This window comes from Nuphar pumila, chromosome 1 (assembly GCF_984573655.1).
Source record: "Nuphar pumila chromosome 1, dmNupPumi1.hap1.1, whole genome shotgun sequence".
Lineage (NCBI taxonomy): Eukaryota > Viridiplantae > Streptophyta > Magnoliopsida > Nymphaeales > Nymphaeaceae > Nuphar > Nuphar pumila.
The window spans coordinates 114976484-115000629 of record NC_143249.1 but is presented as its reverse complement, the minus strand read 5'-3'; the positions used below and the strand labels follow the sequence as shown (position 1 = coordinate 115000629).

At 37.1% G+C, this 24146-nt stretch overlaps 1 protein-coding gene across 1 annotated transcript; it reads right to left on the bottom strand.

Annotated features, from left to right (window-relative positions):
- Positions 1–177: 177 nt before the first annotated feature.
- Positions 178–22350, bottom strand: LOC149849102 (PPR superfamily protein). The gene is made up of 6 exons (XM_090007088.1): positions 22234–22350; positions 20621–20851; positions 20486–20501; positions 466–3650; positions 315–365; positions 178–231 (listed from the first exon to the last, which is right to left on the bottom strand). The coding sequence occupies exons 1-6, from the start codon at positions 22348–22350 to the stop codon at positions 178–180; spliced, it is 3654 nt and encodes a 1217-aa protein (XP_089863214.1).
- Positions 22351–24146: the final 1796 nt, after the last annotated feature.

The window sequence follows — 24146 nt, the reverse complement described above, 5'->3', positions numbered from 1 at the left end:
CCATGTAGAGCACTTGGTTCACTGAAGAAGCTGACTGATGGAAAAGGCTTACTCCTGTTGATTGCAAGTGAAACACACTTAAGTCATGCTATCCTATAGAATGTAATTTCTGATAAATTATGTATTGCAAAACCTTGAACTCCTGTGAAAATCTAACAGACAGCATACCAACAACCATCAGGCATCCAGTGTTTTCCCATTCGCAAATATCAGATCAGCTGTTTCTGCAGCCTACAGGGGTGGCACAAGTGCAACATTTAGGAATGTGTAGAGGAAATAAATGAAGAAAAGCAGGATAAGGTATACCAACTTACCTTCCTTTCCAAATGCATCACACCAGATAAATCAAAATAGCTAGTTTCACCCTTCATAATGAGAAAAATAGCTAAATCAATCAACGCAACTCTTGACTAGATTCTCTTTCTTGCATTTTCTCAAATCATTTAATATTGTCCATGCATACACCAAATCCTTATGTAAATCGTTAGTTCTTTCTTCACGAGAAATCAGGCCTCTGTTTTCCATATCCATCAAAAGCAGTTCTCCCTTATCATGACCATCTTCCTTTGAAATAGCATCAATAAGTGAAGTATATGTTGTGATATTAGGCCAAAGGTTCTTCTGCTTCATCTCATCATACAGATCAAAAGCCACAGAAACTTGCCCGTTCTTACAGAATCCAGAGATAAGAACATTATATGTCACAACATCGAGTTTCATGCCATATTGTGCTATCATCTCATATAACCTCAGAGCGTCAAGAAGTTTAGCTTCTTTACAGAGTCGATCAGCAAGAGTAGTAAAAGTGGCAATTGTGGGAACTAGTCCATTTTGAAGCATATTACAGAAAACAATCATTGCTTCTTCGAGTTTTCCACTCTTGCAAAGGCCTCTAACCATAGCACTTTCCGCTACCTCCTGAGGGACTATTCCTACTGCCACCATCTCATCTCTCAGTCTGAAAGCACCCTGTATGTCGCCTGTCCTGCACTTCCCATTAATCAGCGTAATATAATGAGTATGCTTTGGAACAATTCCTCTCTCCAACATAGCATGCAAAATCTTACAAGATTCCTTCAAATTTCCCTTCCTATTAAATCCATCGATTAGAGAGCTGTAGATCTCAGTGTCAGGCAACACCCCTAATAAAGTCATACAGTTCACCAGGATTATGGCATTCTTCATGTCACACTTCTCACAGAACTTACTAATGAGCATGTGAAATATCGGTCGATCAGGGGTAATGCCTACATGAATCATCTTGTAAAAGAACTTTAGACCAATGTCAATCATGCTACATTCACAAAGACCAAGAATGAGTGCATTGTATGTTAAAAGGTCAGGAAGAAAACCAGAACGGATAATTCTACTGTAAAGATTGAAGGATCCACTTATTAGATTCTGCTTGGCATACCCATGCATAAGAATGTTGTTGGTAACCATAGTGGGATGCAAATCCATATTTAGCATCCACATTAATAATTTATCTATCTTCCGTATTTTTCCAACCCTAGAGAATCCATCAATCAGCACATTGAACAAAACTGTATCGGGGCACATTCCTTTCTCCAACATCTCCTCATACAAATATAAAGCTCCTTTTTGTTGCCCTTCCTTGAAGAAACAATGAATCAAACAAGTGTAGGTGATGCTGTTTGGAGATAGTCCTCTTTCCTGCAAATGTTGAAACAGCATAATAGCTGGAAGTATCTTGCCACAACTGCAAAAAGCACTAATAAGAATGTTGTATGTATATATATCAGGAAAAATACCATGCTCAATCATCTGTTTGTATAAACTTACAGCTTCCTTCAATTTTCCTGCCTTACATGTAGAGTGCAGTAATGTGTTGTAGATAATGTTATCGACTGCAATAGGAGTGCCATTAAATTTATGAAAGAAAACATTAGCCTCCTTTAGATTTCCACCTCTGCAGAGGCCCTTCAGTAGAATCCCATATGTGAAAATGCTCGGAAAATTCCCCTGCTTCACCATTTCATCATAAACAGCAAATGCACTCAGTCCATCACCTTTGCTGCAATAACCATTTATCATACAGTCAAATGTAACAGCATTAGGACTCGAGCCAATTCTGATCATGTGTTGCACAAATTCTTCAGCTTCTTGCAACCTTCCACTTCTATAAAGTGCACCTATCAACATATTACATGTGATCAAATCAGCAACATGACCCATTCGATTCATTTCAACATAAACATTCAATGCTTCATTTACTTTTTCCAGTTTACAGTATGTGGAAATTAAGGTTGCATACACAATTCCATTTGGGGCAATTCCATCTTTTTGCATCTTGCAAAGAATTTCCTCTGCAGAGCGAGCCCTGCCTAACCCACGACATCCATTTATCATAGCAGAATAGGTGACTACATCAGGCTTGGCACCACGATTCAGCATCCTATAAAGGAACTGCAAAGCTTCATGCAACTGGCCTCTCTTGCAAAAACCATCAATCAGAATCGTGTATATTACACGCTGAGCAGATGGACCTTTTCTTTCCAGTTTATCAAGCACAAAGGTGGCAGCTTCCAAGCTGCCAGCTTTGCAAAACCCATTGATGACAGCACCATAACTTATCTCATTAGCACCAAGACCAACCTGTTCCATTTTATCCAAAAGATTCTGGGCTTTTCTTAGGTCCCCACTGCGACAAAACCCATCAATCAATGTGTTGTAGGTGACGTGATTTGGGATTAGACCAAAACTCAACATTTCATTTAAAACTCGAATTGCATAATTGATTTTACCTTCTTTGCAGAACCCATTAATCATAGTGTTATAACTTACATGATTAGGAGCGATGCGCTTCCTCCTCATTCTCTTCAACACTAAATAAGCTTCTACACTTCGATTACTTCTACACAAACTGTTGATAAATATATTATACATACAAGAATCTGGCTTAACACCTCGGCTTATCATTTCATCCAAGAGCTTCATTGCCTTTTTAAATTTCTCCTTCTTGCAGTGCCAGCCAATCAATGTATTGTATGTAACAACTGTTGGAACATAACCAAATTCTTCCATTTTCCTAATAAAATACCCCGCCTTTCCAAGTTTTCCCTTGGCACAAAGTGCATTAAGAACGATATTCAAGGTCCCGACATTGGGACAGACCCCAGATGCCAAAATTTCCTTGAAAAACAACCACACGGATACCATTTTCCCTTTCTTCATAATCCCTGAGAGAATGTCATTACAAGAGTAAACAGATGCCTTAAACTTTCTTTTTCTCATCATCCTAAATACCTCTACAGCATCTCTAACCAATCCTTCCCGCACATACACCCTGATAAGGAGATCAAAAACAGAAGGGTTCGAATTACATAGCCGATAAGTGTGCATTAAACCAACAAAAACCGATCGAGACTCGGCGTCCATCTTTACCAACTGCTTCAAGGCCCCCTTAGCAGAGTCATACAATCTGGCCTTCACCAAGACATGGACGGTAGTGCAGAAGCAAAAGGAGCTCATGCCACCAAAACCATCTTGTTTGCAGACCCAATTCAGGAATCTAAGTGCAAGCATACCATGAACAACCCTGAGTGGTTTCAAAATATACTTCATTTGGCTGAGGGACTCCCATCTATGAATAGTGAGTATAGTATAGATGCTGCTTTCAACCTCTTGGTCTTTTTATCAGTAGTTTTACACATACCAACAAAGTAGAAAAACCCAAAACAAAGAAAAACACATATCAAACCGAATGAATTAGATTCACAATAAAGTAAAAGAAAGGGAAATTTATGGGAAAATGGAGCTTACCTGAGTTGGGTTTTCTCTTTGCTTTTCTACAAATCTTTTCATATGATGATGACCTTCTATGAGAATAAGTGTTACCAAAGTGAACATTTGCATGAAAAAATGAAGTTTTACCAGGAAGCATCGATAACCACTTGGTGGGTATCTTGGAACTTAGGAAATACATCTTCTGGACTCTGAAATTTGCCCTAGCATGTATGTAGAAGAAAGCAATGAATCTCTGAATTTAAGAGACACCAAGCAGGAACTCAGGAGAAAAGAAGAAGAGACACTAGGAATCTTCACCACTGAAGATGATCACGTGAACAACACTCTGAAGAAGCACCAGAACATTCTTCCGAAGAAAACCGAAGAGCATCAGCAGGGCAAGGGTGCAACAAAAGTTTGGATATGGGTTGGACCCCGTACTCCATGATTGTATCCGAATTTGAAGAGCTAGATCATCCACTAGACCAAGATCAGAAATCCAACCGGTCCGGCCCATGTTGGTGAGTTTCAAACCTAAGATCACATTCGGTTCGGATATAGATCTTGCTAATTCCGGAGTCTCAAAGTCAGGTTCAGATCCGAATGAACAATGTTATTATAGAATTCAGATCCAATTAGCCTAGTGTTTTTCAAATGTAAATCAGGTTATATTTGCTTGCATCTCAATCACATATGATTTCAACCGATGTGATATGAAATCGTGTGATTCCAAAACAAAAGGTGCACAACCTGATTTGGAATCACATGAAAAGTGAGTAAATTGACGAAGGAATTTGAATCTCATGGCCTTAATTTTTCACATTTGTTTGCATGCAGGAAATGAGATAAATGAGAATGGGTTTTAGAATACTTTGAAGCACATTTGTCAAAAATTAATTTCAAAGCAACATTTTTATTATGATTCAGGTGGTGAATACTTATCAAATGAGTTTCAAAATTATCTAAAACAAAATGAGATTTGTCACAAAAAGTCATGCCATGTAACTTTTCAAAAAATAGATTCGCCGAAAGAAAACATAGACATATTATAGAAACCATTAGGCGTAAAACCTTCAAATTTTTTATATTTTATGATAAGTAATATTTAATTAAGGCTAAAATATTATTTGAGATTAAGACGAGAATTAAATTATAATTCAAACATTTATTAGGATTCAGAATAAATTTTCAGTGAAAAATTTATTCTGAATCAGGGTTTCGATTTTTAATTGGGTTTGAATTTGAATTTGGATTTAATAAATATGACTCAAATATTATAATTAAATTTGAGTGATTTAAATCTAAATTAAGACTTATTCAAATATTAATTTAAGTTTTAAAAATATAATAAATTATATTTTTGTTGAAATTAAATCTATGATTTTAAATTTAAATAAGAAGTAATGTATGTGATTCTTTAGGGTATTTCTAATAAATAAATAATAAATTTTATGATAAAGAAGTATAAAAATATAAATTAGCCTAAGAGAAATTATAAGAGATATCATATGAAAACTTAAAGTTGATTCGAGTTGATTTTTATAAAATTCACATTCAAAATCAAATTTATGAAAAAGATCATAATTTAATAAAATAACTAGTAAATTTCACTGAAATAAAGTTGAATATGATTTCAGACGAATTTAGGATAACTCGATATGTATATAATGTAAATTCAATAAATTTGAATTTAGTTTCATGAGTTTGAAATCTAATCTACAAAAAATTAAAAAATAAAACACTCAAAACGACAATGGGTCTTGCCAACCCTGGTAGAGATCGCTTTTGAAGTTTGTTTATAAGAAAACATCATTTTAAAAAAATAAATTAAATAGTCTAGATAATGATAATTTATATTGAGTATAGAGTACGTAGGATTTAGATAAAATTTTCTAAGTGTAAGAAACACCCCCACACTCCCAAAGGTCTCATTGACCTTATTGAGTTTCAATTTTTCAGAAATTATTTTTGAAAATTTTAAATTAAACTCTTAAGGAATATTTAAAATAAATAATTTAAATACATGAAAATTTAAAATTTTACAGCTGAAATCTATTTACATTTAAGCCTAATTCAGAGTCATTCAATGTCATTTCAACTAATTTTATATTTGAATTTGTAAAGAATTGAATTTTAATTTAATTATGCATGAAATTAGAATGTAATCATAAATAAACAATTTTATATAGATTTGGACCTTAAATTTGATAATGGATTTAACTAATGATATTTGGATCAAACTCAGTTAAGTTGGATATAATTCATAACATTTAGATCAATTTAGAGACATATTTGATTGGATATAACTCAGGATATTTTAAATCATATATCATTGGATTGGACCTATAGGGTCAAACGCTCTAAAAAATGTTATTATTGTTTCAACAGAAATTTTGGCTGATAAGTGGCTTATCTATTAAATTGGAGTTGACCTTGACGTTTCTCATTTTGAGGGCATCAAAAGTAACTATTTACACACCTAAATTGGTGTTGATTTGAGCATTTTATCATCGACTGAAGTTCTTGCCTAATTGTAGGTTGAAAATTAATATTATTTAATGTCGACTAAATTTTTTTACCGATATGTGTGCGTATGATTAAATCTAAGACCGCCACGATGATCTATGTTTCGAGGGCTATCGAATCAATTATTTAAACATCAAATTCTGATAAGTCTTTGGGTCTGTAGGCCTCCTGAAAGGCTACCATGTCACTACACCCCAACCAGGATAAGAAGTCCCTACTTTTATTCTCTAGCTCAGTTAATTTCGAAATCTAATAAGTTAAGAACTATAATTTATTTAGTTATTTTATTAATAAAATATATTAATAGATATTAACCTCTTATATTAGAGATGAGACTCTTGTCTAAGCTCATCTATAAATAAAGACCCTCATAAGGAGGATTAACAATATTAGTTCTCTCTCCTTCTTATTAGAATTCTTTATTTTCTTCTTCTTCCTAGTCTTTCTTTCTTCTTTCTTGGAGCTTTGCCAACAATCATTAAAGCTCCTCTAAGGTTTGAAGACAGGAGACGAAGGTCGATCTACATTTGAGAACCTAATTAAGGTAGGAAGTTCACTAATCTACATGTAATCCAAAATTCGTGGGTATGAATTCTTTCAATTTTTCATAAGTACAAACTCTAAACCATGCCTCCCACACGTGGGTTTGGGCTTGGGTTTGGGTTGTCTATTCATTTGATTGCAAGGGGTTTTCAAAAGAAAACCCCTCTCAAAATCGATTTTCTTATAAAATAAAATCATAAAAACTGCAAAATACACATGTTACTTGGTTATTTTTCTGGATATTTTGATTTGGGTTAGTAGATTATACTCATATTGATGTTCTGTAAAAAATTGAATGATTTATATGGTCATTTTCATAAGAAAATACATGTTTTGCAATGCAGGTTTCTCAGAACAATTTTCAGTATCGTATTTCTAGCCTGACACCCAATTGATAAATTGCTCGTATCTCCTTCATCTAGAGGAGTTTTAATTAGTGGTTTATTGCGTCGAAAAGCTAACAAAATTTTGCATCTACTGTAAAATTTTGAGCTCTGTTCATGGAATGAGAATGGATCTATGATAGTTAGAATAAAAAAGTGCAGGTATGCACCAAAACGTTCATAACTCCCTCATACAGATGAGTTTTTACGAACAGTTTGTGGCATCCAAAAGTTGTCAAATTTTTCTATAAACTAAAAAAAATTCAGATCTGTCCACTATACAAATTTTTTTATAGCTTTTGTAACAGTCAAACATAGTTAGGATTTTTACAAATTCGATATTGGTTTAAGAACCAATCCCCGAATGTAGGGTTTTAGATGTTCTTACTAAAGAAATGTGATCTAAGCATCTAGAGAAGATTATTTTAGGTTTAACATGATTGAATAGTTTGTCATTGCATAAATATTTTGTGCTTCATAATTATTTAGTGTTTTGTATGATTCTTGCATAGATGTAAGCATGTATGATATATTTTTGATGGATTTTTTATTTTTGAATAGTATTCGCTCATTTTAGCAAAGTTTATCATGAATTTGTTCAAGTATGCATTATAGGATGATGTTATCATGTTTAAAGCATCCAAATTCGTGATAGTATGAGTTTGTACCTTGAATCTTGTTCTTTCTTGATGAATTTTGCATGAATTTAAATCTTGCTTTTCATGTCCTCATTTTTTATCCTAACCTATTTTGAGAAAAAATCGATATCTCAATGAAAACAAAGCCAATAAATTCAAATAAAAATATAGGTGTGTTCTACACATCCAAGGCTTGAATTCATTTTGGTTTTAGGGAGAAATCCAATGAACTTAGATTTGGATTTTGGTGATACCCATTTGAGTCTCATAAAATCCAAATCAACCCTACTAATATTATGTATATGTATATATATTATTTTAATTAGATTCATTTGAAAATCGTGTGGACCCAAATCATATCCATTCAAGCAAGATCGGTTTGGGCCTTAAATATATCCAAACAAATTTCATAGTATACTAGAAAGATCCATTTGGATCTTAAGTGAATCCAAATCTTACTTTTTTAAGTAGGATCTATTTGGGTTCTCAATTGGATCCAGATCCAAATAAATTTATTTTACTTTCATGAGATCCATTTGGGTCTCAAATAGATCTGAAAGCCTTATTTATATATTAGGATGCAATTGGGTCTCCAAATAGATCTAAAATAATTTTTTTAGTAGGATCTTATTGAGTATTCAAGTAGACCCAATATCTTATTTTCATAGTGAGATTCATTTGGGTCTTCAAATGGATCAAAAAATACTTTTTACTTAGAGGGATCCATTTGTGTCTCTAAATGGATCAGAAAAGCACTTTGCTTAGTGGGATCCATTTTGATCTCCAAATGAATCCAAAACACTTTTTACATTAGAGGAGATCCATTTTGGTCTCAAATGAATCTAAATCCCTTCTAGGTCTGGTCCAAACCCCAATATGGGTCTAAACTCTTTTCAAATCCATTTGGGTTGATCTGAAGGATAAAATACCTTGTAAAAACTTCATAAATTTTCTTGATTAAACATCTAATAATCTTGAATAAATGCCAAAATATTATCAATAATGAATTTATTGATTAATTAACCGATAATTTGCCAGAAAAAAGGTATTCAATCAAAGATACATATCGGGACCGTTCACAAAATTTCACTTTTATTTATTTAAAAATTCTAAGAAATTTGCAGACTTTACATCCTACCCTCACTAAAAAAAAATTGTCTGTAAAATTCAATTACATTTACACACTAAATAATTCATTTATTTTCTTCCTATGATTCCCAAGTGCATCTCCCAATTTCGTGGTGTTGCCACCGTACTTTTACCAAAGAGATACATTATGAATGCTCTCGTCAATCAAGAATCACTTCAGGACGTTCTGTAAATATAAGGTATTTCTAAATCTCAAGATCCTCATATTGTATGACATGAGTCGTGTTTGACACATATTTCTTCAGCAGAGAAACATGAAATACATTATAAATGCTTGAAAACTTGGGAGGAAGTGTTATCTGATATGCTACTTCTCTGATTTTTCTTGAGGACTTTGAAGGGTCCAACATATCTCGGGCTGAGCTTGCCCTTCTTGCCAAAATGAAATACATTTTTCATCGATAAGACCTTAACAAACACATAATCACCCATAGTAAAGGTGAGTTCTCGACGTCTCTGATTAGCATAATTCTTCTGACGACTCTAAGTTGTCAAGAGTCTCTTTTAAATTAGTTGTACCTAATCGGTGTAGTGCTGGAGCACCATCGATGATTTCATCATTCGATCACCAAACTTGACTCCAACAAATAAGAGATATGCAAGGTCACCCATACAAGGCCTCATATGGAGCCATACTAATACTCAAATGATAGCTATTATTATAAGCAAACTCTACCAACTTCAGATGCTTGCTCCAATCACCCTTTTATTTCAGTATACATGCACGTAACATGTCCTCTAAAGAATGAATTGTCCTTTTGAATTGTCTGTCTGTCTGAGGGTAAAAAGATTAACTAAACTTGAGCTTTGTTCCCAAAGCCTTCTCTAGTTATCCCCAAAACTTGTAAGTAAACCTCATATCTCTGTATGAGATGATCGATAATAGGACTCTGTAAAGTCTAACAATCCCATCTATATACAAATAAGTAACTCTCCAGAGTTTGATTTGTACGAATCGGCCAAAAGTATGTCTACTTCATCAGGCGGTCTACAATGACCCAAATAGCATAATACTTACACCTAGTCTTGGGCGGACCTACCACAAAGTCCATGGTAATGCCTTCTCATTTCCATTGGGATATCTCTATAGCTTGTATCGTACTACCTAGTCTCTGATGTTCAATCTTGAACTGTTGATAAATCAAACACTTCAAATCATATTCAACAATCTCATGTTTCATCCCATTCCACCATAAGTTGTGTTGCAAGTCCTTGTACATCTTAGTACTACCAGGGTGGAGGGCTACCTTGGATCTATGAGCATCATCAAGCAAATCCTTCCTCAATTGTGGATCCTTAGGTACCCATAATCATTGGCCAAACCATATACTGCCATCTTCTAAGTGCAAAGTCGTTTTAACTTATTGGCAAGTTGCTAGTATCTTACAGAAGTTTGGATCATCCTTCTGTTGAGTTGTGATCTGATCCATGATATATGTCTGAATAGCCATGCTGGCTATTCTTATTCTGCTGTAATTGGAATTGAAAGGTTTCCATACAATAAGATCTACAAAAAGCTTTCACTCATTACTTATGGCATAAGATAAACTTTCTGCCTTTTTTATCAAGACATCTGTGATGACATTAGCTTTCCCTGGGTGGTAAGAGATAGAAAAATAATAATCTTTGAGAAGCTCTATAAGACCTTAAGAAAAAAAAAACTTTTATTCGGTTCAGATCCAGACCCGACCCGAGGCCACTGCCTCTCTCTGCCTATTAAAGGCAGCGAGGTAAATGGGGGAGGTTTCTTGAAACCTCCTTCCCCTCTGTTCTCCCATTCTCTCTCTCTCTCTCTCTCTCTCTCTCTCTCTCTCTCTCTCTCTCTCTCTTGTATCTCTTGGTACCCAACCCCCTCTCCTACTCTCCATGCATTTGCCGAGCAGCGACCTTCCCTTCAGCAACCCTCCAGGTATGTGTCATCGCCTCCTCCTCTCCTTCATTCATTTTTGCTTCCTCACTTCTCTGTTGCACAGGGAGGGGGGCGGAGCCGCCTCCCTGCTACCCTAAATCGCAGGGGAGGGGCATAGCCCCCTCCCTGTGACTCCTTTTAGCGAGGGAGGGGTCGAGCCCCTCCCTGTGCCGTATTTTAAAAGTGAGGGAGGGGTCGAGCCCCCTCACGGTGGCCTCTGTTTGCAAAGGAGGGGTTGAGCCCCTCCCTACACCCTTGTAGGCAAGGGAGGGGCCGAGCCCCCTCCCTATATCTCCTTTCGGCAGGGGAGGGGTCGAGCCCTCCCTGTGCTCCTTGTACCACCTTTAGCAGGGGAGGAGTCGAGCCTCCTCCCTGCTCCCTTTGATGGCGGGGGAGGGGTTGAGCCCCCTCCTTGCTCTCTGCACCCTCCAGCGACAAGGAGGGGGCAGATCCCCCCTCCCTGTACCCCCTGTATGCAAGGGAGGGGCTGAGCTCCTTCCCTGCATACCCATTGGCAGGGATGGGGCCAAGCCCCTCTTTGTGCACTCATTTTGTAGGGAAGGGGCCGAGCCCCCTGCCTGCACCTTCTTCTTCTAGTAGGCAGGGGCATCGCCCCTACCTCCATTAACTTCGGCAAGCATAGGTGAAGCTCCATGCCTCCCCCTTTGTAATTGACGGGCAGGGGCCTCGCCCCTGCCTTTTTGCTCCTTTGGCAGGCAGGGGTGAAGCCTTCTGCCTCCCTTATTTTTGTTAGGTAGGGGTGTTACCCTTGCCACTCTTCCACCTTGTCAGGCAGCGGCACAACTCCTGCCTACTCTTGCTTTCGGAAGGCAGAGGCACAACTCCTACCTCTGTTCAATTTTTTGGAAGGCAGGGGTGCAACCCCTGCCTCTGTATGAACCATCGTTAGGCAAGGGTGCAACCACCATGCCTCCTTATTTTTCGGGTTCAGCAGGTTCGTAGGGGCACAATGCCTCTGCCTTTGCTTTTTTCACGTCAGGACAGCTGCAACGCCCCTGTCCACTCTACCTTTCTGATTGAGATAACATGTTGACGTCTCATTTTTGCAGCTCGTACGATAGATGCTACTTGCGACCCGAGCCGTCAATCGCTGACACCGAAAGATGCCAACAATCTCGCAACTTCCCAAGGTAGGAGAAGATTGCACGAAGTTCTTGGACAATTGAATTGAGTTTAATTAACTAGAAAAGATAAATATATATATATATATATATATATATATTTAATTAATTATTTATTTATACGAGTACACATTTAACTTAAGGATGCAATTTCACGATCATTGTCCTTTACTTTCTAACATGTCTTTCCTTTGCCATCACACTTTGCTTCCAGGCTTCTGCTTTTGCAAATGTTTTGTTACTGCCTTGCCATTACAGATGACGCTCTAGTTTTCACTCATTGTATGTTCTATAAACGCATCCTCATAGAAGATGCAAGGAGCATTTACCGCTCACCCTCTTGCAATTAGAGTTGAGTTGGGGGCTTAATGATACATCCTTGTCTAAGGAGAGGGATCCCTAGCAAGGATCCTGGCTTTTCGAGTGAGCAGCCATGCAAAGTAGACTTGAGAATTTAGGGAGCTACACAAAAGCATCAAAGAGTGCCTAAATCAAAGTATTTAGAAAGATGCCATTGACTGGTTCTGTTTGTCTATCTGACATATCTCGGGTAACTCCGAATTGGGGCTTAAGCGAACTTCTTAGCGGGGGTTCTATTGAGAAACCTGTATCTCATTTATTGAGGCCAATATCAAGTCATGCGAGGCATGTAGATACTATGATAGCGAATGAGATTCTAGAAAATCACATGCCAAATGTTGGCACAAGTTGTTGGCTGTTTCAAAAGATAAATAATGTCAAAAGTAAAGTTTAATAAGCATTACATCTTTGTGAAACACTTATGTTGAGGCTCCTATTGAAGAACTATATCCCTTTCATCCTAGAGTACTTGTAGTCATGCACTGCACACTAGTACTGTGATGATCGAATGAGACGGTCGTGCGACCTCGAACAATGCTAAATGCACAATACTGTAAACACATAAAAATGTGATCGCCTTCACAGGAAAGATGCTTGAGTGGCTGAAAGACCACAACATGTAGAATGGGTTGTTAGTTAAGCAACACCTAACACACCCATTTGCCCTTTGGTTTCTATCAAGGGAGAGGATGGATCGGTATAAAAACTTCAATAGACAGGTTGTTAACAACCACCCCACGGGCAAAGATCTGACCTCCCTAATCATTGAAGTTAGGAGAAGAGACTACCAGACATTATCCTAGGTTGTAGATCTCATGGACTTCTACAGAAGTTGGATGCATCTGTTGCCAAGTAACTACCTTTGAAGAATCCTCTCTCGGTTGAAAGTCGTCCCCTTAGGAGTGGAGTCAACTAGCTATTCTGGTTATTGAAGATACATAGAATAACAGACGCCCAAACTAGTCTCAGTTGTTTCTACGATTCGTCTGCATGTACCTGCAGACTAGTAACATCGAAACATAAGTTTGTTCACACTAGTTGATGGGTCATAAGACTTGCTAGTTGCATGGTAGTTCACAACTTACGATCAAATGAATCATCATGTTGCGTTTGACAGTTGCACTGCTTACTTGCTTTGAACTGCTTACCTGCTTACCGATTTAACTGTTGATATGCTATAAACTGCTTAGCATGCTGAATTAAATGCTCTTAATTCAGTTTTCTGTCGTCTCTCTTATGCACCTACTAGTTCTTCGTGAAACTAACTCATTCTATGGGTACAAGTGATGATTGGGTACACCACGGGCGATGGCGTGATTACAAGATGTCTTCAAGATTTCTTTTTACTGCTCTTAGCTTGTGTCCTGGACGTTTTTGGGTTTTATTACAGATTTTCCTTTTGATATCTGAATTTTATACTATTTGAAAACTTCTGTAAATGAAAGTGGCTTTTTCAAGGGTTTTGCAAGTAACATGTGTAGTGAATTTTGGTTCTTTTAGCTAACATGCTCAAAGTTGTCAGCTTACCTTTCTAAATTCAACAAAAGAATTATCTTTTGTTGATTACATAAACACACTCTGAAAGGAAAGAGATTTTCTTCTAGTCTCTTGCCTGTTTTCTGAAAGGTTTTCAAGTTTGAAATTTTGGGACGTTACAGATTGGTATTAAAGCTAAGGGAAGCAAGGATTCATGACCATTGAGCATCCGCATCACGCTGTGAGTATACAATATCTCTTGCTTTATAGCTCTATTTTGCATTGTTAAGCTAAGTGGCTTGACACGTTCTGCTGATGTACCAACATTGCTAGGTTTTTGTAAACTACTCATGTTATAAATGAATAGTATAAATGTTTTTCTGAAATTTTTGATCTTTGGTATCCCTTGTTTACTTCAAGGATGGTAAGAAACTCGAACAAAGATTCTGCTGATGAATGGTCAGAACAACGGGGTTTTGTGATGGATTCTCTAAGCACCCTACCAGAGGCTATACGAGACCAAGTTCATTCCCAAATGGATCAAGCGCCCTTTCCTGAGCTGAGCCAACATACCGCAATGATGTATGAGAATTTTTTGAAGCTTGACCCACCTACATTCACCGGCAAGCCTAGACATGGCCGAGAACTAAGTGAAGGAGGTGGAAAGAGTGTTTGAGGTCTTGTCAGTCCCTGATGACAAGAAGACGTTATACGGGACCTTCAGTCTAAAGGATGATGCCTTCAACTGGTGGGACATGGCCCGGGGTGTGCAGTTTCTAGGAATTTCAACAATTCCTTGAGAAGCATTCAGAAAAGCTTTCTTAGAGAACTACTTCTCTCCTCATGTGAGAGAGAAGAAGAAGGTAGAGTTCTTAGAGCTCAGCTAAGGCAATTCGAGTTTGACGGATTATATTGCCAAATTCCAGAGATTAGATCTCTACTGCCCCAACCTGTTCGAAGATGATCGCGAGCGGGCATGAAAATTTATTCAGGGGCTAAAGGAGGGGCTCATGTATCAGGTCCTAACTAGTATGCCCTTGACTTCTATGTGGAAGTTGCTGCCACCACCCTCCTGAGTGAAGCCTGGGAGCACTCTAAGAGTACTCAGAGCAGGAAGCCACTGTTGAGAAACTATGTTTTGATGATACATGATAAATATGATATGTTGTCATGATGCATATATATGATACATGATATGCTTTCATGCGATATGATAAATATGATATGCTTTCACATATGAAACTGAATATGTTATATTATGACTGGATATGATGTGTCATATATTTAACGAGTATTTGATGCAAGGTTATTTCACCTAAGAAGAATGGAGACAACCTGATCAAGTGCAACTATTTGATGCAATCATACTACTCTGAAGAAAAAGCTTGATGGGCCATACATTCATAAAGATTATCTAAGAAGATCGGCTACTTCAAGATGAAGATTTTTTATTCTTTAGAGTCATATGTAACAGAACCTTCAGAAGCATACATATTTCATATTAGACTATATGCTTTGAAATCATACAAGCCATTTATTTACAAAAAGTTAAGCTTTCATAGAAGAATACGTTATGTATATTGTAGCATTTCAAAAACACCTTTTTGAAACAAATCATTGTACTTCCTACAAGCATTTATGAAAAAGACAACTTGAAAAGATATAAAAGCTCATGATTTCAAAAGCATTTATGAAAGAAAAAGACAAAATACATTGATTCATAATACATAATCGTTCATTTTGAATTAACGATTTGAGAAAATAAATATTATTTTATACACAACTACTTATTGTTTAAACAAAACAATTAATTTAGGAAATGACCATTTATTTATTTAATACTAAAATCCACACTCAAAATGTCGACTTATATTTAAAGTCATCATTCTTTTTGTAAACAATAAATGACACTTCAAAAGCATTTACTCAAGAAATGACCATTTATAAAATAAAGTACTTAACAAGCATTTATTGTACTTACATACATTTAAAACAAAGAAGTGACAATTTGTAAGAAAACAATTAATGTACTACAAATCATTTAATTGAGTAAAGACAAATTACATTATAAATTACATTATAAATTACATTTCTAAATACTTCAACGTTCAATGTACTACAAAACATTTATTTTGAGAAAAGACCCATTACAAATCAAATCTCATTTTTAATTACAACAACGTATAGTGTACCTCAAATATTTAATGTATAAATGACGACTTGAAGAAACTATCACTATTTAAATACACCAAACATTTATTTAACAATTCTTTAAATTATGAAATGATGAGTTTTTGAAAAAGCAATATAGTACACATATCATTTCACACATTTTCTCATAGAAAGTTGTTTTGAGATGACCTGACACCTCACATCACAAAAGGACAATTATTTCAAAAAACAACGACTATTTTTGAAGACCTATATATATACAAACAAAATAATATCAAAACACAAGTGAGCTTTCAAAGAAAAAAATTCCTACTCGACACACTGAAAAAGAGCTTAGAAAAAAAAAGGAAAAGAGAAAAAGACAAGAAAAGCTCTTTGACAAAAGAATCAAGTGTGTGTGAAGAAAAAGAAAAAAGATTATTCTGCCTATTTTCAAAAGAGAGAACATTCTGAAAATCTTTATACGTGCATTCATACTCTGCATATCATTCTGAAGGTTCTTTAAGAAAGTGTTGTAACTTTCTGTTATCTACTGTATCCCTTCTCTGTTGAGAGAAGTAGACCTCTGTGAAAGAGGGTGTTTCCCTTCTCTGTTGAGAGAAGTAGACCTCTGAGAAAGAGGATGTTTCCCTTCTGTGTTGAGAGAAGTAGACCTCGGAGGAAGAGGGTGTTTCCCTTCTCTGTTGAGAGAAGTAGACCTCTGAGGAAGAGGGTGTTATACTATTTATCCCGTAACACAGATTTTATACTGAAAGGCTCAAGTGTTTTACTTGGGGACTGGATGTAGGTCAGTAACTCGGCTGAACCAGTATAAATTCTGTGTTTATTGTGTTGTGCCTAATTGTCATATTTTTTATATTATCGATCTGCAACGAATTTCACTATTCACCTCTCCTCTAGTGGAATTTCAGCCACCCGCTGCGGGTGGTGAGCCGAAGACTCCATTTGGCGGCCCGGGCAAACGATCGTCCTTTCCCATAAAGATCAAAGGAGTAAAAAAACATGTTCCTCCTTCGAAGCGTCAGCGACCTCAGGGCAACCCTCCAGCCAGGCAGCAGGCTGGCAATATATGCCCCAAATGCCAATGATCTCACTTTGGGCAAGTGTGCCTACTCGAGACAGGCGGATGCCTATATTATAGCAAAATGGGCTACTACCTCTACAAATGTCGCAAAAAGGCGATTGATAACCTCAGGCAGAATAGCAGAGCACCTCTGCTCCCTCGGTGACCACAGCAGCAGCATCTATCACCGCAGCCGAAGTCAAGCGGTCAGAAAAGGCACTGGGATGCGTCTACACCACCTTGGTCGAGCAGTTGACCAAGGGCGACCTAGTGCAAGGTACCCTTTTGGTCGCTAACCAAGTGACCTTTGTGTTTTTTTATTGTGGTGCCACACACTTTTTTATTTCGGTAAATTTTGCTGAGTTTTTGCACATACCTGTAAAACCCTTGCATAATACCCTTAAAGTGTATAACCCGATTGGGAAAAACATAATTTGTGCAGCCTACGTACCAGAGTTGGACGTAGTCTTGGTAGATCAACATTTACCAGCTTGTGTGGGCAGGTAGGCCCAAAGATCTCATCGAAAACTTGCAGCAGCTTACCGCTAAGAGAAAAAAGAGAGCAAAGGCGACAACCATAACTTCTATCCTGCTAGATATGACAAAATTTAACATCATCCTAGGCATGGATTAGCTGCACAAGTATCATGCCAAGATAGCAGGATTGTCTTATCTCCACCAGGAATGCCTAAGGTGGAATTCAAGATCGTGAAACCCATTCGAGCGAGCAAGTTGATATCGTCTCTAAAGGAGCAAAACTGCCTAAGGCAGGGATGCACTTCCTTCTTGGTCAGTGTCATTCAGTCTGAGCCGACATGGGTCCTGATCGAAGACTTGGAGGTGGTTTAAGATTTTCCAGACATCTTCTCAGAGGAGCTGTGTGAACATCCCAAATTTTCCAAAGTTTTGTAAAAATGACTCTTTTGCCCCTAACTCCATCTTCTGAGAAAATCAAAGCGATTTCAAAGATAAATTTCAGTCATTCTTCATATTTTCTGAATTAAATTCCATATTGATGTATTCAAATTCAATTCTGGATCCGAATCCAGTGTTTTAAATCCGTATTCTCTCAAAACTCGGATCCTAATGCATTTTCTGAAGAAATTTTCTCAAAATAGCTTTTTGTAAATATTTTTACAAAAACACCAAAAAATTAGTTTTAACCTTTGATTTCTCGTAAAACTTTAGGATTTTATTCTAAAAACTGCAAAAAAATAGAAAAATAGCATAAAAAAAAAAGAGATTGGGAAAAGCTACAAGAAAAACGAAGGATGTTTAAGCTTTTTGAAGCCCTTTTTCCAAAAAACCTCACTCTCAACCATTTTTCAAAAATTCCCTAAAAAGAAAACCTCTTTTTGGAAAAAGAGAGAATTCCTAACGAACTCCTCCCGCGCTTCCCTCTCCTCCTCTCTCCATCGTTGATCCTGAACGAACCTTCCTTCTCTCCACCCTTAATCTCCAACCATTTCCTCTCCCGAAGCTTCGGTGATCTCTTTAAGAAGAGACATCGATCCTCTGTGGAGGAGGATCTACTTTTCTCCTCTGGTGTCGATCACCTACTTTCACGCATCAGGTTTTCAATCGGCATTTCTTCATATCGAGCCTCCAATTTTTCCCTTCGGCAGCCAGTATTTCATCTCTTCGATCATCGACTGGACGAAGGAGATCAAAACTTCAGTGATCACTACAGTTCCTGTAAGCAAGAGGATCTCTGCCAGTTCCATTAAAGGGCCATTGCCTCTCCTCCTTCGTCGGTTGGAATCCCTATAGAAGCCGGCAACAGACTTTCCCCTGGGTTCACTTGAAGGAAAGACCCCCTTTCCCCTTTTCGATCAATTTTTTTTTTATTCTTCCCTTTTGCAAGAGCAGAGAGAGATTCCCTCAGGGCATCTCCTCTACAGTCGTCTGAAGGAAGGTGAGCAACCCATTCCTTTTCTCTCTCATTCCTTTTGTAAGTTTCCTCTCCGTTCTTTACTTTGGTTCTCGTAGAAACTTAATATCATCGTATTTTCTGCTTTAAAATTTTCGGCATTAGAGTAGGGACTGATCTGTATATGGCAGATTTGACCCACTCATTGCAAAATTAACGGAACCATCATGTTTTGACATCCTGATTTTCCCATTCTTACTGTAAATTTTTTTTCTTTTCTTTATTGGATTTCGGTTTACATTTTCTCCTTGTCATTTCGTTTGCAATTTCTTTTGCTGGTTTCAGAAGCATCCCTCTGATAATCTGTTTTGATCATTTTTTTCCCCTATGTGCTAAGGATCGACGATGCCTTGTAATGGCATCGTCGATTGATTTGGTTTGCCAATGCTCATTGCTGTTTATCTAAAAAAAAAAACTTTCTGAAGTTAAAAGATTATTGTTGTTTGATGCTTTTGAAATGATGAGGTCTTCAGTAAACTAGTAAATATATATATATATATATATATATATATATATATATATATATATATATATATATATATATATATATATATATATAGGTTTGATCAAGCCTTGAAGATCATATTCTGAGCTACTTACATTCTCATCACTTTTTTTTTGCCACATCTGTATCATTGTAAGTTCTGAATCTTATTAATGATATTAGTTGGTTAAATACGAGTGCGTTAATATGTCTGGTAGCATATATTGATGGTAGAATCTCTACTTAGTTTCTTCAATCTATGATTCTGAAGGCCATATCATATCTAACTTATTGCTTCTTGCCAAAGTGGTGTTAAATGAATCTTCTCTGCTAAATTAATGATCGAGATATCTTGATCTCCATTTCTTTTTCTTTTTTGCTAGGTTATGTGTTTATGTTGGCAGGATGACTGTGCAGGTTTTACTCATCAGTTTTAGATGCTCTATGCAAAGTTTACCCAGGGATGTGTTTCTTCTTCTTTTGGGTTTTCTACACGTTATCAATACACCAGTTTCATCCTGTTGAAACCTCAATAATGAATGAACCTGCTAATCTCTATTTATGGTTTGAATATGAATCTGGAATATCAATTTCCTGTGTGATCAACTCACAGTAAGAGTCATCTGTGCGATTTAAGGAGAGTAAACTGCTATCATAGGTGGTTAGCAGAACAATTATTTTGTCGCTAAACAATCCCTCGGAGGGGCATGTTATCCATTCATCTCGCTAGCACCCATTGCATCCATCATCAGCTGAGAAGAGCCCAATACATAGCAAGATATAATTTCTGAGTAAATGGTGTCTCATGTGAAGCCTCGAGAGCAGGCCATTGGGGCGATAATTGGAATACACGGTTCCATTTGTGCGATACCTAGAGCAGAAGATATTGGAAAGGGAGCCACAGAAATTAAGTAACATACAGTAATATCAGCACCATGTTCATAGCGTTCTTTTTTTTTTTACCGGATATAAGTGTCACCTGTATGTTAATAATCATCCATGTAGTAAACACTCCATCCATTCCTTGTGTGTTGCTGCTTGTACCAAGACCTATTGACATATCCATACTTATCTGTTGACACCCATTTCAACATTTACCTTCACTATGGCAGCCCTCAACTGCAACTTGGGTGTCACTTGTTGTGTGCACCATAACATCCATGTGATAGTCACCTTTATTTCCCACCATATCTGTGTATATTCACTACACCATAGGCACTTCACACTACTGGTTATCCATTGTTCAACATCACTTTCACTTCCACAGCCTTCCACCTCATCATAGCAGTGCAGGGCATCATACAGAATTTGCATCAAGATTGATAAGCCCTGCATATTCATCATCCACAAATTTTAGTTGAATTGAATGGCTGTTGTATTTCATTACATATCGTGTTAACATGTTCTTGGTGTCCACACTGCATGTACACTTATGACACCCTTCTCACTATGACACCTAATCTTTTATAATATATTGGTTCACTATCATTCCATCTTACTGCTGAAATACTCACTGCTACCTAGCCTCTGTTTTCACACATTCCAACTGCCAGCATATAATCTCCAACTACATTCCCACCTATGCCCATCTGATTAGGTTGTCATCCAGCCCTATTGGTTGACGTGTTAAAATTAGTAAATGGATGCTGCTGGGAGTCTATTTGTTAAATGCCATTGAGACCCATGTAAACCAGCCTGTGGCTGCTGAAGGTAGCCCACAAAAACTATGGGTCCAGTAACTGTTGATTAGTCCTCCAGCAGCATATGATGCTTCTACCATATGCTCATTGGCTTCAGTATGCCTGTTCATTGCGCCCACATGTTGATATTTACCTTAAAATTTGTATTTCACTTCCCATATTATACTATCTTCTTCTCATATTTTACCACCTTCTGTTATGTCATCACTACAGCCACTTTGGCTCACCTCCCCTTTATGACATATATGTCTATATATACATATATATACACCCATATATATGATATATGCATGTACATATATATATATATATATACATAATCATATATACCATGTTTTCTATCTTTCCATCATTTACATCTTGATACATGAACATTTTTTTTTAGATATCCATGCGATATATGCAATTTCCTTCTATTTTTCTTTTATATTAATGTGAACACCCCAAATTTTCCAAAAAATCCAAAAATGACCTTTTTGCCCCTGACCTCCGTCCTCTGAATAATCGGGTAAATTTTTAACCAAAAAATTCATTCATCCCTTGGATTCGTTAGAATTCGGACCCAATGTCTTAGCTCTGACCCAATTTTGATCCAAATCGAATCCGATCCCCTCTTTGAGAAAAATTTCAAAAATAAAAACCCAAATTCTCAGAAAACTCTCTTTTGTAAATATTTTTTGCAAAAATACAAGAAATTAGTTTTAAATCTTTATTTATCGTAAATCTTAGGACTTTATTCTAAAAAAATACAAAAAAAATAAATAAAAAAAATTTCAAAGAAAAAGAATCAAAATCTCAAGAAGATAGGAAAATAATAAAAAAAAAAGAAAATACAAAAGTTCTTAAAAACCACCTTTTCTTATTTTGGTAAAATCCATTTTGAAAAAGCCTCATTTTGGAAATACTCGATAAAATTGAAGGGTATCCCTGAAAAAGGAAAAAAGGAAAAAAAGGAAAAAAAGGAGAGAAAACCCTAAGCCCCTTTTTTTTTTTTTTGCCAAACCCCTCTACCTTTCTCACGCACTCTCGGCCTCCATTCTCAAAAACCCTCCAGAAGCTTCCCCACCAAGCTCTCTCATCCCCTATATCGCGTGCCTCTTCTCCATTGTACCCCTCCGAACCACCCATCGCGGAACCACCCGCCTTCTCTTACCTCTCCCGTCGATCTCTAACCGACCACCCTCTCGAATCTTCCGCTTTTCCCCTTTAAAAAGAGCATGCAGGGCTCCCAACCGGCATCCAGCTTCTGCCTCTCCATCTTCTTCTCCTTCAATCCATCGCCTTCACCCCACCATCTTCTTCTTCACACTTTCTCCCTTTTCTCCTCCCTCCGATCCTCCTTCTTCTTCCTCCTATTTCCTTGATGTTCCCCATTTCAATCAAAGGAAGCCAACCGATCTCTGCAATAATCAGCATTTCAAAGGAAGTAACCCTTCATTCTCAAGTTAAAGCCCAGAAATCCTCCAGATAACAGAATCAAGGCCGAAGGAGCTTCAACCTTAACGGCAGCAGTCAAAGATCTTCGATCATGAAGCATCAACCAAGCAGTTGAACATCGAATCCTCTCCTGCCAAACCGGCTTCCTCCTCCTTGGTCCTCCTCTCCATCCGTTGGAAGAGGCTGACCCCCCTGCAGCAATCAGGTAGGTAGCCATCTTTCGTCCCCTTTTTAATTTTTCTGCAAAATTTTCTTTAATCTTTCCATTTTTTTTTACGAGATCATTTATTGATTCCGATTTTATTACTCCTCTCTTTTTTTTATCCGATAGCATAAACGGTGGGATCGACCTGCCTGTAGCAGGATCGACCCCTCATTGCTATAATAAATGGAATCTTCGATTCCAACACTTTTTTTTTCTCTTTTCTTTGCTACGAGTTTCATTTTCTTCAGTTTGTTTAAACCTTTAGTGTTGCTGTATTTTGATTTTTTTTTCTTTTTTTAGTTTTAGTTTCCTGTTTATTATGACAACCTGTCTATATCTAAGTTTCCTGTTTTGATAAGGCTTGATGATCGTTCTCGTTCTTTGGCTACAGATACACCATTGTATTTTCGTGATTTACAGTAGTCATTATTTTGGATGAATATGTAGCCAAACTTTCAGCAATTTTTCCCTCATTCATCGTCGGTTTCATGTTTGTTTCATAAATACTTTCGTTTCTCTTTCTTTTTTTTTAGGACAGTTGATCCTGTTGATATCAATCCAACAGAACATGGCATTAGCATTGGGATTCAAATCCAAATAGCTGAGCATCAATGATTCTTTTCAGCATTATTTTTCCCTATTTTTTTCCTCCTTTCTTCTTCATTATTTCTGTAATTTGCTTCATCTCTACCACCTTTGTTACAATTTTGTCTGGAGCCGTAAGATCCGGCAAAATATAACTCGGACAATCATGTCTATGGGCACCAGATCCATCACGCCGAAGCTAGTATGAATGTTGTTTAAATTACCATTAGTTTGCCATTTGATCGAAGGATTTTATCATGATTCGGTTGGAAAAGTTCTAAACATGTCATATGGGAAATTTCTGGAGCTAGCAGATACTCACTATGGAAAAGGATGAAACTCGAATAATGGAGAGAGAGAGAGAGAGAAAGAGAGAGAGAGAGAGAGAGAGAGAGAGAGAGAGAGAGAGAGATACGTTTGCCTGTAGCTTTTTTTTTTACTTATATTTGCCTATTGTGGTTTGATGATTCATGATGATTTACCTTGTAGGGGCAGCTTCCTGCATACCATCGTGTGTAAGAGAATATCACCACTAACCTTTTGTTGTCACTTAACTTCAGATTCAGTGACTGCGTGTGGATCTTTAAAAGGGAAACCAGTTTCTTTTTCAGCAGTTGTCGAATTGCCAAATGGGCTACGTGTGGCTGCCGCTGAGTCTGCAGAAAACTTTCTAGCTTCAAGGAGTTGCCCGAAGGAT